This window comes from Alternaria metachromatica (genome assembly GCF_023757995.1).
Source record: "Alternaria metachromatica strain BMP 0045 chromosome Unknown scaffold_36, whole genome shotgun sequence".
NCBI classification, from domain to species: domain Eukaryota; kingdom Fungi; phylum Ascomycota; class Dothideomycetes; order Pleosporales; family Pleosporaceae; genus Alternaria; species Alternaria metachromatica.
The window spans coordinates 180,161-197,092 of NW_026055527.1; the positions used below are offsets into that span (position 1 = coordinate 180,161).

The 16,932-nt window shown below is 51.4% G+C and overlaps 5 protein-coding genes across 5 annotated transcripts; 1 reads left to right on the forward strand and 4 right to left on the reverse strand.

Moving 5' to 3' along the window:
• Positions 1-2,929: 2,929 nt before the first annotated feature.
• On the reverse strand, positions 2,930-4,625 carry J4E83_009776 (uncharacterized protein; the record flags this gene model as incomplete). The annotated part of the gene is made up of 3 exons (XM_049336661.1): positions 2,930-3,964; positions 4,018-4,383; positions 4,437-4,625. 3 exons carry the CDS (start codon positions 4,623-4,625, stop codon positions 2,930-2,932), a joined length of 1,590 nt encoding a protein of 529 aa, XP_049184243.1.
• A 3,166-nt stretch (positions 4,626-7,791) lies between these two features.
• On the forward strand, positions 7,792-8,817 carry J4E83_009777 (uncharacterized protein; the record flags this gene model as incomplete). Its single annotated transcript, XM_049336662.1, has 1 exon — positions 7,792-8,817. One exon carries the CDS (start codon positions 7,792-7,794, stop codon positions 8,815-8,817), a length of 1,026 nt encoding a protein of 341 aa, XP_049184244.1.
• Positions 8,818-9,063: 246 nt separating this feature from the next.
• On the reverse strand, positions 9,064-10,065 carry J4E83_009778 (uncharacterized protein; the record flags this gene model as incomplete). The annotated part of the gene is made up of 1 exon (XM_049336663.1): positions 9,064-10,065. The coding sequence occupies one exon, from the start codon at positions 10,063-10,065 to the stop codon at positions 9,064-9,066; it is 1,002 nt and encodes a 333-aa protein (XP_049184245.1).
• A 2,348-nt stretch (positions 10,066-12,413) lies between these two features.
• Positions 12,414-13,199, reverse strand: J4E83_009779 (uncharacterized protein; the record flags this gene model as incomplete). Its single annotated transcript, XM_049336664.1, has 1 exon — positions 12,414-13,199. The coding sequence occupies one exon, from the start codon at positions 13,197-13,199 to the stop codon at positions 12,414-12,416; it is 786 nt and encodes a 261-aa protein (XP_049184246.1).
• A 2,320-nt stretch (positions 13,200-15,519) lies between these two features.
• Positions 15,520-16,725, reverse strand: J4E83_009780 (uncharacterized protein; the record flags this gene model as incomplete). The annotated part of the gene is made up of 4 exons (XM_049336665.1): positions 15,520-16,378; positions 16,437-16,538; positions 16,590-16,622; positions 16,679-16,725. 4 exons carry the CDS (start codon positions 16,723-16,725, stop codon positions 15,520-15,522), a joined length of 1,041 nt encoding a protein of 346 aa, XP_049184247.1.
• Positions 16,726-16,932: the final 207 nt, after the last annotated feature.

The window sequence follows — 16,932 nt, forward strand, 5'->3', positions numbered from 1 at the left end:
ACATTCATGTTCTAATCTGCTATGTAGCAGACTACACAGTCTGCTAACGCCATGCGCGCCTTTGCCGACAGGTTTTTTATGCTGCTCGCTGTCAGACAAGTAACTACTAATTAATACAGGATGCAAGAGATAGCTAAGTAATAGTATACTGTCTAGTAAGGATAGACAAATTATTGCCTGCTTAGCTACAATTCTCCGGATCTACTTATACTCGCACTAGGTCAGGTCACCTGACCGTCTGGAACACGGGTTCTTGACACTCGCTAGGGTCTGTGGAATTTACAGGTCATGTTGTTACACGATCGTGATCTCCTGTTCAACGACGTCTCCTATCCTGCGTTCCTTAAGGTCTTTAAATGTGCCAATTCTTCGTACGATCCCTGGTCCAGCGGGGATAAGAACGAGACCTCGGCAGATTTGCACGCGATCATTATCCACTGAACGCCAATAGTGTCGTAGCGGCAGAAGTACTAAACCGAAAAACATCGATCATTAGAGTTGCTCGCCAGAAGCTGTTAGGGTTGGGGAAAACTCACGAACAATCAAAGGGTCACTGCGGAATTCTTCGTAGTCCCAGAAAAAGTCTACTTCAAATGCTGTACCCCGGCTCAGCACTGCACCAATGGTGTCGTGGTGAAAATAGGTCTTGTAGAACATTTTTAATGGTGGTTCTGTCACCCCAGTGTCGGAATGGATAAGCGTACACATCAGGAACCTCCTCCGGGCTGACGTTTCAACGCTTGCAATGATTATCTTTCCACAGATTTTGATTGATGCGTGGACCACTTCTCCATAAGGAACTTCTACGTTCTTACGGAGGACCTTCACCGATGACAATTTGCAGCAGTCCTCTGCTGCAACTGTACTTGCCATCGCCATGGACAAATGGCCAGCTGAAGCCCAAGACCACGATGGTGCTTTGTACAAGTCGCCACGGCGTTCTCGTGAAGAAGATGAGGGTTCCCAACACAACTGTTTGATAAGACCGTATTGCCAGAGACCCGCATAGTAATGCCCCAGGACTGTGGCAAACCTTTCCGCCAAAGCCGCGATGGCAGGCAACTTGTCACTTTGTAGGGACATGTTTCGATGCGAATAACGTTCAACAACTCGTCCCCACTCATGAAGAGCTTCTTCTGGATTTCTGCTAAGTTGAGAGATGAACTTTGGCTTTGAGTTATACCTTTTGATTACATTTAATGAGTCGTTCAAATTCATCGTATTTGATGCACATCGCCACTGTAGAGTATGCTCAGTGTAATTTAGTATTCGGCTAGCCATCATCTCTTCTTGCAATGCCCATGCTCGTGTGCTCAGTGGGTTGTTTGAACTTTCATGTGACGGGTGAGGTACATACTTCCGAGCGGTGATGCTTCCAAATCTATTCAGCGCCACTCGGAACGGTAATCGCGCCTTGGGCGATTTGTCTTCGATACGATTTGCAAGGAATCCGTGAGCCGCGTCGCTTGCATTGGAAGCTAAAATTGTGATATAAGCATTGCTGTATATCCGGGCCATGGACCCAATCTCGCGGGCTTTGTCTTCCGCATCATCCTGAACTATGCATAGTGCATCGACCTAGGGCACGCTCGTTAGACATACTGACTATGGCTCTTAATCCGATGGAAGTTTCCAACATACCCAGAGATAAGGGATCGATAGTGACCGTGTGACAAGGATAGCATCCCTGATAGTTTGAGGCAGATTGTTGAAGTCCATGTGCTGCATCAGTGTCTTGATACTATTCGACCGCAGCTGGATTTGCGAACCAGACCCCCAACAATATGACAATGCTACAAACCTCCCGAAGGCTCCGTTCGTGTGACAGATCTTTGCTGTCTCTACTTCAATGACACGTGTGGGGAGAGGAAAATCGATTTGCTCAGGACAGCATGTGTGTTGACCACATTCCATAAGCCACCTCGCAATCTGGGGAGATGTTCTTGATGGCGTCATATCTCCATCTACTTCGCGAGCGGTGACTTGTTGGGCAGCAAAATTCTCGCATTCAGTGAAGAATTGAAGTTCTTCGAAGCAATGAAACCACTCGAGCTTGCGCGTAAATCGGAACTGGTAAAGGTTGCGGCCTGTTGGCGTGATAACATCTTCGGAATTATGGATCAAACTGATTTCACAGGTCTCCGAAGGAATTTCGTGTTTATGTACGACCCGGTCGATGAACAAACACCACGTGCATCCAGTTTTGGTACCCGCTTGAACGTTCTCTCCGGTGATCTAATCCAGACTCTGGGTCAGCCTACGTTGTATTCATTGGGTATCCTGGGTAATTGTGGCAATCGAGACCCACAAACGCTTTGTAACATGCAAATCATAGGATGGTAACCGCGTGTAATACTCACGTTGTATTTGAACTCATCAATATCACCACGCCCCAGCTTCTCAAACCCCTCCGTATCGAAGCAATTCACCCAGCAAGGCTCGCAAACCAACGCGCGCACACGCTCGAGCGGTTCCGGTTCACGCGCCATTTTGGCAGCTAATAGCGCAATGCGACTTGCGCACAGTGGCACTTTCGTTGGCTTGCTGTCGTTGTGTGAGTCGGAATGGAGGAAGTGATGCGGGGTCATAAGAACGCTGAACTCGGGATGGCGAAGCTTTGAAGTTCGGGAACCGTCCACGTGAGATGTACGAAAAGGGAAAGTGGCGTACGTAGCAGTTGCGTATGAGCAAGTGAGATTGCAGCGTCAGCAACACTGCGCAAGGCCAGTTTTTTTCCCGTGACGATCTTGATAGGGATATCTAGTCCATCACAGATCAGCGACACTGCAAGATGCTGAAAGCAGTTGCAGTTGTATCTCATTAGCATGGACCGTAGATGATCTTTCACTCCAACACTTGGGGCTGCGCGACTGGAAAGACGGGACACGCAATATTACTCATTGTACATTGGCACCATGCTATGAGGCTCTTACACAACTTGGCCGTACGGTGCCCCACCATCAAGCTTGAAGTAACCGGGCTGCAAGTTCTGGAACACACCTGTGGGATCGTACTTTTTCGAGACCTTGTTCAGCCTAGCCACGTTTTCCGCGCCGTAGCCTGAGATGACGGGCTGGTAAGGACTACTATACGGCATGTACATGTAGTCATTATACGCACCCAGCTCCTTCGCCATGGCAACCGATGCGCTCAGGAAGTCTTGCGCCGCTCTCAAGACCACTTTATCATCCTTCTCGTCCGTCCAAGACAGGTAGAAGAGGGCGTGAAATAGAGGACCGTCTTCCTGCCGAAGACCCAGCGCATTGCCGCCCTTTTTCTGCATGGCCTTGATGGCGGGTTTGCTGAAGGCTTGGAACGTGACACTGGGCGAGCCGACGGGGATGCCGGGCGCGATCTTGAAAAGATAATCCGTCATGCGCTTCATCAACTCTGTGTTCAACTTGAAGGACTGGGACCACATAGTCGTGCGGAAGCCGTCTGGCATGCTCTGGCTGAGACCAGGGGTTGTGTCAGCCAGACTGCAATTACGAGTGTTGTCAGTGAGTGGAGGCACCGCGAGGTATTCCTTTAGTATAGCGGGTGGGTTTGCTGGGTCGACCGATTCGAAATACTCGTACTCAGTCGATGCAATCTTGACGCCACGGGAGTAAGCGACGGCAACGAAGTGGGCGGCCTTGGTATCGGTCTCAGCTGCCTCAACTGCGTTTCCAAACGCGTCGAACAGGGCAGGAGCATAAGTTGCGTTGTATTGGCGTTTGCTCGCAAACATGAGACCTTGAGGTAGGGTTTCGTAGGTGAACGCCGTGATCACGCCGAAGTTGTTGCCTCCGCCGCGAAGGGCCCAATAAAGGTCTGGGAAAATCTTTTGGCTCACAGTAACAATGATACCCGAAGCGGTAACGAGCTCATATGAGGCAATGTTGTCACAAGCTAAGCCGTACTCGTTGGTGTGGTGACTGATACCTCCGCCGAGCGTGAGTCCGCCGACTCCGACATATGCCGCCTATTTGGCATCAGTAACGAACTCAAGGTATTGAATTTGATCATTCAACTTACTCGTCCACCCACAATGGCAAGATCGTAGGGCGTCAGGTAGTCATAAACCTCCTTCCATCGGTTCCCAGGGCCAACGGTAAAAGTCTTCTTATCAGTAGAGAGTTTCTTTTGATTCAGGTTGACCATGTCGACAGTGATGCCACCTTCAATGCTAGATGCGCCGGGAAAGGCCGCATGGCCTCCGCTCTTGACTGCGAAGGGACATCTTGTGAGACGCGCGATCAGTACTAGGCTCGAGACATCTAGGGCGGTACTAGGCTTGAACGTGCAATGGGGTTCGACTTCGAGCTGCTGTATAGACCAATACGTTGTTGGCGCAACGCTGGATACCTTGGCCGCTCCAAAAACGAGCTTGAGGGAGTTGCACTTTCCGAAGCTGATTAGCGGAAGATGGAAAAGGTTGGGTAAATGAGACCTACGGCAATGGAGCAGCCCTTCAAGGAGGATCTGGCCGCCAGACCAACCAAGTCGGGGATGCTAGACACGTTGATGCCGTTGTCAGTAAGAGCCTCCGTCACACTGAAGTCAGCCGGCTCGAACACATCCTGAGTTGATGCTCCAGCTGCCACCGCAAGGGTGCAAACGCATAGATGATGGAAAAGCTTCATGGCCACTGAAGGGAATAGCCGCGCACCCAAGGGATCAAGATCGGAACTTGTGCGGCCTATATGTGAAGGGACAGGCCATCGATCGCAGAAGACAAGCCTTTTGTAGTCGTATCCAAACCCGCGGAGCCCCCAGGGCGAGTAATGAGACGGGCTCTTACGGGTCTAGAAACGCCGTTGCGCGTTTTCTATGCGATGTACAGCGCGTGTTAGTGAGATCATATAAGCTGTCCAATCGCGAAGGTTCAGATCGTTACTTCTGCAGGTGACAGGCGACAGGCCGCGAACCGAGATGCCCACAGTATGCAAGTCGCACATATTGCCTCGCGGAAGTAAGGAGCAAGCACAGTCCCTGCAGGATCCTGTACCTAGATGGTGCGACTTGTATGCCTGGCTAACTTTGAAGGGATTGCACTTTTGATCTTGGGCACTGCCCCTCTTCTTCGAGAGATGTCTTGTCGAGCGCTAGGAAAGATACGCATCCAAAGTGCATCTCTTCCGGACATTGTCGGATCCAAGACAGTTAGTTGACGCATTCTGTAATGCAGGCAAGGAATCGAAATGCAAATGTTGATGCAAAGAGAGACGGAAATCGGGTTGGGACGGCTCGGTTCCGTGCTCCGCCACTAGCGCCGCTTGGCATTGCGGCACGGTCTGCGGCTGAACCCAGCCATCGGTTCTCCACGACTCTTTCAATCCATCATCCATCACCACCAAGTTTCTTGTACTCTGGGTTCGATTCTTTCGCTACACTCGCACCCATATGATTACAACTAGCGTGTATCAGGCAGGTGCAGCTTTAAGCTCTTGTCCCGGGCGGTAAGCTCGTGGCAAGCCTCACTAGCCATTCGATAGCCCCGGCCCTGTCAACGCCGACAAGTTACCCCCTGACATCTGGAGTTGGGTTAGGGTAGGCTTCCACACATCCACCGACGAACACATGCACTCTGACTGTCGCTTATCGATTCGGAAATTGAATAAGCACTGTGTGCGACACGTCGCCCGGAGAGCATCTTGGACGAGCAGCTCGCATCAAGCTTTTGCTACACTAAGAGCATGGATCCACCAAACATGGCGCGGCGACACGCACTGAAAGTTCGGTCAGCTGTGCCTCTTCCTTCCTGTTATTGCAATCAAAGTTGCCGCGACATGAGACTGCAATCCATGCACCAGGATTCTGGCACGTTGAGATCCACTGTACCGCTGACGCGGTCAAGAAGGATGACGGACGACTCTTATACCTGATGCTGGGTGCACTGTTTGTAGCAATAGACCCCATTGTCTACCCTGGGCGTCCTTTCCTTGCCAGTACGTTGCCCCTCCAGTTGGCACTACTCTTTCATTCTTCAGAGTCACTGTTATGACTGTCTCTACTCACGAATCCAATGACGGAGGCTCGAGCGCATCGTTTCCACAGACAACGGTGCGGGTAGTTGGCTATGTATCCATCTCCATAGTGTCAGTGGCTATAATAGCCCGATGCTTGCTGCAGTATCTGCGACCGAGAAGAATTACTGCACAAGACTGCTGCATGGCTTTTGCGTACGTTCTTTTTCTTGCGCAATGCATACTCTACATTGTCCTGTCGCCCATACGGGGTAAAGTGCAGGAGGTAATGGAAGGCAAGATGCCACGCTACCCTGAGCTTCCTTATCATGTCTATCTCACCGGCAGACTCATTTTTCCTGCCTTGATGTTCTTCTGGGCCATCCTATGGACTGTCAAGTTGGGCCTGCTTCTTCTTTACAGGAAACTAACTGTCGGGCTGCCGAGGGTGTACAATCGGATGTGGTGGTTCCTTGTCGTTTTCTGGGTCATTGTGAGTTTCCCCCTACATCTTGACAAGAAAACCACTGTATGCTGACATGACAAACAGTCACTCATTGGAAACTATGTCGCTTTTCTCACATCTTGCGTATCACTGCACAGCTTCTTCGATGGATCTGGAGGTTGCAACAACAGAGTTAGGCAGTTCGTCAGCATTTGGTACTCTTTCGGTGCGGATACGATCACCAATATCATGCGTAAGCACTCTCGGCATCAAATCGCACGCTTCGAAATCGCTGCTGACGATCCCTAGTCATCGCATTTCCTTTGCGTCTTACGTGGAACCTTCAGATGCCGCGCACGCAGAAAAATGCTATCATCGTCTTATTTGCCAGCGCAGTATTTTGCATCTTGATCGCCACTCTACGCGCTGCCAATGTCACTGCGCATACTATCAGGACTGGCAAGACGATGGACGGTACATGGCTTGCAGTATGGAGTATGGCTGAGACAGCTGTCGGTAAGTCGCCTATGTGTCTTTTAGCTTGATCTGCTCCGTTGATCCAGTCGCTCAATACTGACACGAGTTAGCCATTTTGATCGGGCTTTGCCCCTCTTTCGCCGTCCTTCTCAACTCGAATAGCAGAACAACTCAGAAAGTCCATGGATGGAGCTACAACCTGCGTACCGTCGGCAGTGATTCAACACGCCATAAGCACAAGACGCCTAATGGATTGGATACTTTTTGGACGAACATACACGGTAGCCAGGAAGAGCTAGCAGGAAAACAAGATGGTGCATCTGTCACTACGACAGCCGACCAAGATGAAGAAGGTCCGGGCATGGCTAGATGAGTGCGGACAAGATCATGGGAATAATGGAAGTTCGAGCTAGCAGCAGCTAGCACACCTGAACAGGCGCGGGGTATCACGTGGACGTAGCATGGCCCATGGAGTATACAACGTGTCGAACTCGCGTGAAGGTACATGTAACGACTATGCATGACCTCTATGTCATGTTTCATACTCTACTGCCGCACTACAAATCGTTGCGACTCAGCCCTCCGTCTTCTTCACGACGTTAAAGACAGAAGCCAGTCTGGCGCTAGCGAGCCACATTCACTTCGTTTCTGGGGTCCACACTTAGCTTGTTTGGTATATCACGGGTTCTAGCGCACTCCGCGAACTGCAAGTGACGCCGACTTCTCTACAATAGCCAACTTCTCTTGATTCGCGTTTGCGATACAACCTAACGTGCTCTGGTTTCAACCACCCCTTCCATAACCTCTCCAAGCACCTCTCTAAGAACTTGCGGCTGTTCTTCCAGCGCACCTACATCTTCAGGCTAACACATCCCAGGGCTTTACCTCACATAACCGAGAGACTTTCGGTCAGCCGAAAAGATGAGCGCCAATCAGGACTACATGACGCCAAACGACCATCTCCAGCAGTCCCTCCAGAACACCTCCGCATTTGAAGTCCTGGGCCACTTCTGCGGTATACCCGCTGTGGGCTCTCCCCAACGACTCAACGAGGCCGCCGTCGTCTGTATCGACGCAGAGTGGTGGCAGAAAGAGCCCAAACCCACCACCGAGCTCGGAATCGCTGAGCTCATGCAAAAAGGACTAACCCCAACCATTCACGCTGAGAACATCCTGTCTAGCATCCAAGTCGCGCACGCCCGCATCATCGAGAACGCCCATCTCATCAACAGATTCCCCGGTGCTGGAGACCCCGAGAACTTCCTCTTCGGCAAGACCAAGTTCGTCACTATGGACGAGGTGAAGCAGGTTCTGATCAACACATTTGTGCGACCGCGGGAATACGGAGACTCCTCTGATCTGCAGCCCATTATCTTGGTTGGTCACGCGGTAGAGAACGAATTCGAACACATGCAGCGCGCGTTCGGCGTTGATCTACTCAGCTACGGTACTATCGTCAAGGTCATCGACACGCAGCTCATGGCGCAAGAACTGGGCATCAAGGCGCCACGAGGACCGTTCATCGGCCTGAAGGACCTTCTCGCACACTTCAACATGGTTGTACCCAACCTTCACACCGCTGGCAACGACGCAGCCGCCACGCTCATGGCCGCCGTCTTACTCACCCTCAAGCCGTGGATGTACCCCGATGTCCCTGGCTCGCCACCCGCCATCGTCCAGGGTCGCAGTATGTCAGAAGTGGTGGCTGGAGTCATGGAAATCGGACAGTCGTTGTCGCCGCCTCCGTGGGGTGAGCTTGTTTACTGCATCCGATGCGATCACAAGAGTCATCTCGCCAAATCCTGCTACACTGCTCTGACCTGTCAGATTTGCAGCAATTCGGGCGTCAAGAGGCTGTTTGGTGCGCGAAACACACATAAGACTACGAGGTGTATGTACCAGTACTTACCGATACCGCCAAGGGATTATGGATTTGGAGGGCAGTAGATTGAAGGGAACAGAGGCGAGAGATGAGACCAAGGAAACGTTTGAAAGGACTACCGGTAGAACACCCAGGTAGCTACGCAGCTACGAATGAAACCATCACACTGGCGTACAAGTCAGACCCCACCCTAGCCTAAACTGACCGTGGGCTACCTACTTTGCATGTGTTCATCTTGATGTAGGCTGTAGACCTGTTCAGTTCTTCCTTGGTGCCACATAGCTGCTCGTATATCAGCCCGCCCCATCTTCTCAACGGGGCCCAAACGCACACAACCCCTCCATATGCGTCCCCGCATTCTTCCTCCTCCACTCCTGCACTGCAACCTCGCATCTCCCACACTTTAGATCCGTATTGTGACACTCGATAAACCCATGCTCATAACTCCCGCACCTCCAACAAAACACTTCCACGCCAACAGGCGGCGCCGGCGTGGGCCAGTTCATCAAGCTCTGCACCACGAACATTGCAGACTTGGAACTTGACTGGCCCACTTGCCCCGGCTTTGCCTTTGCATTCTGTAGAGACCCATAGAGCTCGAAGCGGAGGGTTGAGAGGATAGCGACGATGGTGGCGTACATGGCTGCGTTACCGCTGTTATCGGAGTGGTATACCGGGACGCTGAACTGTCTGAGGAGGTATGCGAAGTCCGCGTCTGCATGGCGAGTAATCTTAGACTGCTGGGGTATGACTTGCGCATCGAGGCTCGCTACCGTGGTGTCCAGACGGAACGGATCGAAGTCGAAAGCCGTCTTGCGTACCTTGCTGATGCTATTGTTGGAGCCAAAGGACATGTATATGATGGGTCGGTAGCCAGAGTCCTCGTTCTGCTCATCCATGGGCTGGTGCCAGATCTGCTGGAGTAGGAAAAGAGCTTCTTCTTGGGAGACGTAGACCGTGGTGCCGAAGTGGAAGGGGTCGAGACCGGTGTCTGTAGAGTCCAGGTGCGCAGTGGAGCGGATGACAAGGTGTAGACACCACACTTGGCGTAGCAGGTCTTCTGCGTGTGGGCCAGCCATAAGAGGCTGCCCTTGATTGATGCTAGATCGGTCGTAGGTGGTAATTCCTAGCTCGGTGAGGCGATACGGTGGGTGAGCTGCCCATTTGCGGTGGAGGACGACGAGGACAGCGTCGCAAAGTAGGTTTGGAGCAGTTGTCGACCTTCCGAGGTATTTGTGCAGCACGTCTTTATCTGGAAGCTGGGCCAAGACGCCGCGGAGGGTCGCTAGCTTTGTTGACGTGGATTTTGACATGGCTTTTGAGCTGCGCGATGTCGACGGGTAGCAGGAAATGAGGGTTAGGAAATTTGCGTAGGTGAAGCTGTCGTCCGTTTGACGCGGCGCTTTGGGACGAGTCTAGTGCCATTGAAAAGGAAGGTGAAGGTGAAAGTAGATGTGAAGATGAGATTGACTTAGGTTCCGGTTTTCGCGGTCTGCTACTGCTCAGCGCAGCACATCTTTCTCGTTACAGTTATGGCCTTGTGTAGCCATCATAACCGTAATCCTGTCAAGCCTGAGTCTTCTAGACTTTTCTGATGCCGAAGCATAGTGTATTGAGTTTGCATCTCGCTGCGAAATGAGCGTGTACGCCATCATAGTTTGTGGCTTTACTTGTCCAGGTGTTTTTGGCTTCATCATCCGCACGTTTTGGTGACTCAAAGGGAGCTGTGATATTAGATTGCGGTTATCGGCTGACGAAAATCCATCGATCTGAATAAGATTCAACCGCTACGATGGGTGTGCCCGTAGACGCGACCTTGGTGCTCTCCCTCGCGGGGGAATGAGGAGAGAGGATTTCCCGAGGTCGGCTGGATGGTAGCGCAGCCGCTAATCCATGAATGGCCTAGCTCTGGATACCCTTGTTAATCCCAGCGCATCCCCGCCATAGCTCCATTCACCCTCAGAATCTGATCCCTCCAGCCTCATAATTGTCCATTGTCGAGATAGGCCGCCCACTCAACTTTCATTATGTCGTCAGCGCCACCTAGAACCATAATTGATCTTCCGAGCGAACTCATCGAGATGATCGGAATGAATCTCATTGAGTATGCTCCATACAACGATTCCGTCGCACCAGTCATACCGCGATTACTGGTGGGGAGTTGCCAGGCAGTGTACAACACCCGTCTAGCATGTCGGAGTCTCAATAACGCTTTAAAAAAAGCGTTCCTAGAGGTCCTACATGATGTACCCTTCCAATGCACTGAGGAGCATCTGGGCCATTTGACGCGGTTGTTGCAGCTTCCCTGGGTGTCGCAGTCGTTCAAACAGCTCACTATCGGCGGTGCCAAGATAGCCAAAACACCCATACAACGATCCCGAGCGGTCTGGATACAGGACCATTTGGCGGACGCTTTCAAGACAATTCTCAGCATTGCGCCTCGTTTGGAAAGCATTAGATGTGTCCCAATCTTTGAGTCTTTCAAGCCAAACGACCCCCGTGATATCTATGACGAAGCCACCGCCGACGAGACTATTCAAGAACGGAGGCAGGGTCCCTTTCGCTCTATAGACATCTTTGGAGTATGTTAAAGCACCCATCGTTTCCATAGATAGTCCTAAAATAGAGGCTAACGCATGAACATAGAAACTTTACACATCGATACACGAAAGCGGACACGCGGATTCTCTTCGGTCGCTTTTGTTAGGATCCGACTCCAGGGGAACGCGTAGACTTGGAGCGCCCAGTGAGACATTGTACCGCGGTCAAATAAGACTCTCCCCGTTCCTTGCAATGCCATTACCTCATCTCCAACATCTCGTCCTCGACTTGGGGTGTCTACGATACGGCACCGGCATTTCCAGTTCGACCCATATGCCAGTCCTCGAGTCTTTGACGATCGTATACACAACGTTCCACAATAACAGCGAACGGAATGTCGGGCCGTGGCCGGAGGGAAACTTGGACCTTTTGGCAAAGACTCAACCTCGACGGCTCGTACTCACCAGCTATAGGTACTTCATTTCGTGGGTACACGAGCCTCGAGAGAAAATTCTTGCTATTGTCCGCGCATTCAGCCACAGGCAAGGGCCACTACCGTGCTTGGAATTGCGAGACATGGATGTCGAATTGGATTACCATCGGGACGAACGACCGATGCCAGCAGATACTTGGAAGTTCTCGGAGGACTTTCGCATCGCAGAGTTCAAGATTGCAAACGTGACGTGGTACCGACATGTAATCCATCGTGACAGTTCAGAGCGCCGTGGCTGGTGCAAGACGGGTTGGGAACTGTTTCCTCAAATTTGTGACGCGTCAGATGTCGTACGTGTACGCGTGTGTGACGAGTCGGAGCTCATTGAAGAAAGCTTTCTCGAAAGACCATATGAAGATTTGCATATTGATGGCAATAGCACGGATCATGATACCGAGACAGATCGCAGCACCACCGAAGACGGATTCGATGATTCAGACCGGTCCACAGACGAAGACGAAGATGACGACGAAGACGAAGAGGAAGATGAAGACGAAGATGACGACGATGACAATGACGCAATGGACGAGGCATAGGCCATGATGGTTATACATAGCCACTGTTTTCGATTTGATACAAGGGGTCCATGTGCATAGTGTTGGCGCAGCTTTACGTTTGGTGACAGCTTCAACCTCCGCCAGGCTTCTTCAGCGCTCCACCAAGAATACTCGGGTCAAGCATCTTGGCTTCAGGGACGTCGACACCACAACGCACCCACATGCTGCTCCAAAGCGCACCGACTGCTCTTTCTTCGGGCATGAAAACGACCGTGTTTACGTACGACCGTGTCGTGTTATAGCAATCTGGCATGTTGAACAGCTGCGCCTCGCAGTTGTCGCCTTTGTTTGAATAGAACACGCCGCATCGCGCTTCGCTTGGAAGAGTGATACATGTGCCGTTCTTCCACGTTTCGAGGGGCGGTGGAAAATACGTCTTCTGCAAGAGCTCGCCGCGGCAGTGTTTAGGGCCGCCCGCGCCGGAGTATGTGAGGGCGAGGATCGGTATCTGTGGAGTGGTCGGCGGTCGAGGCTTAGGCGCGACGGACGGTTTTGGCGTAGCAATAGGCCCCAAGACACCTTCAGCACTCCAGCTCGCGCTCGTTTGTGGTTCGGGTGTGAAGCCAATCATTCCGTCCTGGGTTTCGGTCATCGTGGTGGGTACGAGCGTTGCGCCGGACACGATGCTGCTGCCGTTGTACACATCGCCGCGGTCGAAGTCCGTGCCGTTCAACAGCGCCTTCGCTGCGACGATATCATCGCCATCTCCGACTCTTGCAGCCTGCGCGAGGTTGATTTGTATGACTGGTGTGGTTGGTGCGCGTACTTCGATGGCGGTCGCTAGCGAGATTGCGATGAAGAGGAGGAGGGAGACGGACGATGCGATGAGGATGATGCGCCGCGGTATGGACGACATCGCGGTGGTATTACATTACTTTTGGAGATTTGGGAGGTTGAAGGGGTATGCGACAACGTCGAAGTTCGTGGGCGACGCCAAGGAACCTTGGAAGCGTCGGGGGTTGCTACACTACGCGTTTCATCCCCACGTCTTCTCCAGACATCGTCGCAGGCATGCAGGCAACTTTACATACTTCCTTGACAGTTGTACAAGATTCTTTACTACATTTGGATGTATGATTTTGCGCGAGTGTGCAATCTCGATAGAGCAGCGGCTTAGACCGACATCTGGAGTTCAGTCACAATCCATCCCCTGACCCTTATACAGCTCGGTACCAGCTTTTATGGGCTATCGTTGCCATGTAGCGAAAGCTGCACTTACAATTTGGCCTTGGCGCTCCAATGAAAACGGCAACGGCCGTATTCTACTCTACAACAGAGCAAGAGATTCACTGGAGTGACGGCCATTGGTCTAAGCTCATGACGATTCTTCTGGTTTTGACATGTATACACAGACGACTGAGTACTAATCTCCTGATCACTCGCTGCTGCCTATGCACTGGTCTGTTCGCTGAGCGATTTATGTCTCGGTTATCTCCTGTCGACCATACTTAGCCACCCTCAACCCAGTGATTTGTCCACCCTTAGACCATCACTCTCGATATCCACGATCAACCTACGCAAAACTCAACTACCTCTCGATGGAAGTAGGTATCGATAACATCCCACCCTCGACTCCCAACATGGCTGTCGAACTATTGGACGCAAACCGACGAGCGCTAGCGTTAGCCCTTAAGAAAACTGACGCCAACCATTCGAACACATCTGCCGCTCGACTTGAGATGATGAAGGCCGAGTCTAGATTTCATTCGCTGAAGCGCCGCCAAAGGGCCCTGCGTCGTGAAGAGGCTACTGCTGCTCGAGAATACGGCCAATCTTGGTGCCAAAGCGTCTCTCAAAGCCTTCTTGATAAGCTCCCTCGCGAGTTACGAGATATGATCTACGATCACCTTCTCCCTCATTCAGCAGAAGTATCACTCCTGGGACAGGATTGGCGCGTTTCCTTCTGCTCTAGTCAGACGTTCGGCTCGTGGAACGACAGCGAACTCGATCCCATCTCTCATTATCTAACGAGTGAGTTTATGGGCACTTCGTTCCAGAAAGAGATCATGGAGGAACTTCACAGACACGCACAATTCCGTATCTACCACTCAAACGATGTGGAAGAGTTTCTGGAACATGGCCTGCCGCTAGCATCACTTCCGGTCCGGGCTTTCGACTTCGTTCGCTCACTCACTGTTCTGCTATGCTTCCAAGCCCATCAGGATGTCAACAAACTCACTTGGCGCAGAACGGGACAGTTTGAGCTTAGACAACACCTTGAAGGAAATCCTCAACACTTGGAATCTGTCGCTACCGAGCGTGACTTCAACGAAAAGGTCAAAGCGCTTGCTGTCATCGCCAAGATCAAGCAACTGAACAAGCTCGAACTGCATATTTTGATTCGCACCTGGACCTCTACAGGAGCGAGAGGCTTTGAGCGAGCTCTGGTTCCTTTTGTGCACGATCTGCAAGACCGCGGAGTGAAGGTTGACGGGGAAGTTCAGTCATATCGACGTGATTCCCGTCGTAACACTGAGATGTACACTGGTTGGAAATGTGACTTTACCCGTCCGGGGTCGCGCTAGAAAAGCCACCGACTCATGACTAGTGCCTTCGTAAGTAACTAGCCTCCAGATGTCTTGCATATGCTTACCATCAGACAGGACCGGTTTTTGTATACGTTGAATCTGTCGATGAAGTCGAAGCTCGATGATCTCGTGATGTCTCGTGTTCTCTAGAGTTTTTATTCCTATCGCTCCGGCTTCTCGGCACAACAACGTAGTCTCCACGCAAAAATGTATCGTGAGACGGCTTAAGGAGTGTCGTCATGCTATGCCACCGTATGGGGTAAACGCGCTCGTGGATATATGCTCTCGTACAAGAGATGTTCTCACACACATGACTGGCTATATAGGGCACCTTTGACCTATCGAACGAAAAGTTTCTTCACCGCTATCGCATTTGCTGTGACGCATGATTCCGTCACGCATTACATTGTATTGTTCGACGGCCATTTGCGAAACTGTTGAGAACCCGAAACGTCAAGTTCAAAGATAGATTGATCTCACACAAGTCTGGAAAGATGTGAAAGCTGTGCGCGAGCCCACCACCATGTGGTATACGATGATGCTACATTGCTCTAGTCTCGACGACTCTTCTAGGTCGTATCACACTGCAAGCCCAAACTTATGCGCATGTAGCGTCTACCTCTTGCCATCTTGATCTAATGTGGCTGCTCAGCCAATAGGACGTTTCCAATGTAAATCCCGCCAATGACCCATGAAGACAGCGGCGATGGCAGCTTCCATCTGGCTTTCCGATATCAACATGGTACGATCGTAGGTGATTGTTTCCCGATTGCGCGGCTGCGAGTAGTCGTTCCTGCCCCAATTCTCGTACGACGCAACGACCTTGCAGTCCTTTTCGACAAGCTCTTGGATGTATGGTAGCAGCACAGCTTTGTACCTCTCGAGTGCAGCACGCGTCCGCACATTAATATCAAGCGTGATGCTCATTTTGGCGACTTGTGATGTGGCCGCGAGATCGCCAAGCCAAGTCAGCTGGTTCTGGAAGCCTTCTTTCTTTAACGCAGACTCTGTTGTCGCGTGGCGAGCTTTCACATAATAGTCCCGTGTCGGCTGGAATTCATGTTTTGAGATGCATATGTCGACCGAAAGCGTTCGGAGGAAGTCGAGGGGTCGGCAGGGCGCACCTCTGAGAGGGCAAGCATCAAGTAGATATCGAACGTCATCGACGTTCCAGACATTGTAGGAAGCATGCCTATTGAACTCCTCCGCGAGTTCGACCACAAACTCCTTTCCCATATACTTTTCCCTGAAGAAGTGCTCGAATTTGTTGTCAAGGCCGCGAGCCTGGCCGCGACGGTCACTGTGATCAACGTGGAAGTAGTACTTGTTCTCTTCGTTATCGGGCAGCTCTTTCTCGCGTTGCATGATGCTGACATCTGGAGCGCCACCCATGAGATGGAAGTAAACCATGTCTCGCACTTCGCGGGCAGAGAGACGTTCGAACATCTCAGCGGCGAACTGGCGGTTCAACGTGCAGGTGTAGTCATCAGTTGACTTGCCGAAGTTGCTTGAAGGCAATGTGACGTCAGTGATCAATCTGTGTTGTGCTGGAGTGTCACACTTACGTATTCAAGCTTCGCTTCTGGCGCTGAAGTTTGCTTCGCGTGCTTTGAAGTGCACTCAGCTTAGTCTCAAGCTCTTCGATCTCTTTGTCATTCGCACTATTCCTGCAATAGCTTCGTGAGCATCTCAATGTTGTGAACGAATAAGCCACTTACAGCTCTTGATTATCCCTTCGTCTCTGTATAATGCTGCGCAGTCATTAGTGACTGGAAATCTGCTTTTGCGCACGTCTACGCCGACTTACAATGAGATTGCCTTAGCCTTGGTCTTGAGTGGATTTCGAGGAGCCATTCTGACGGTCTCGCGTTGTTTAGAGAATGGCAGCAGCGATTGAAGTAAAGGAAATAGTTCAAGCGCTTTGGGTTGACCTATATAAGAATATCACGATGTGCTTAGTGGGTAACGTGACGGAGTCGGCAATTAAGTAGGCGCACGCGTACCGCAATCTAGGCAAACACTTGGCTTGACGTACGTGCTCGCGTCGTGAATGATCAGTTC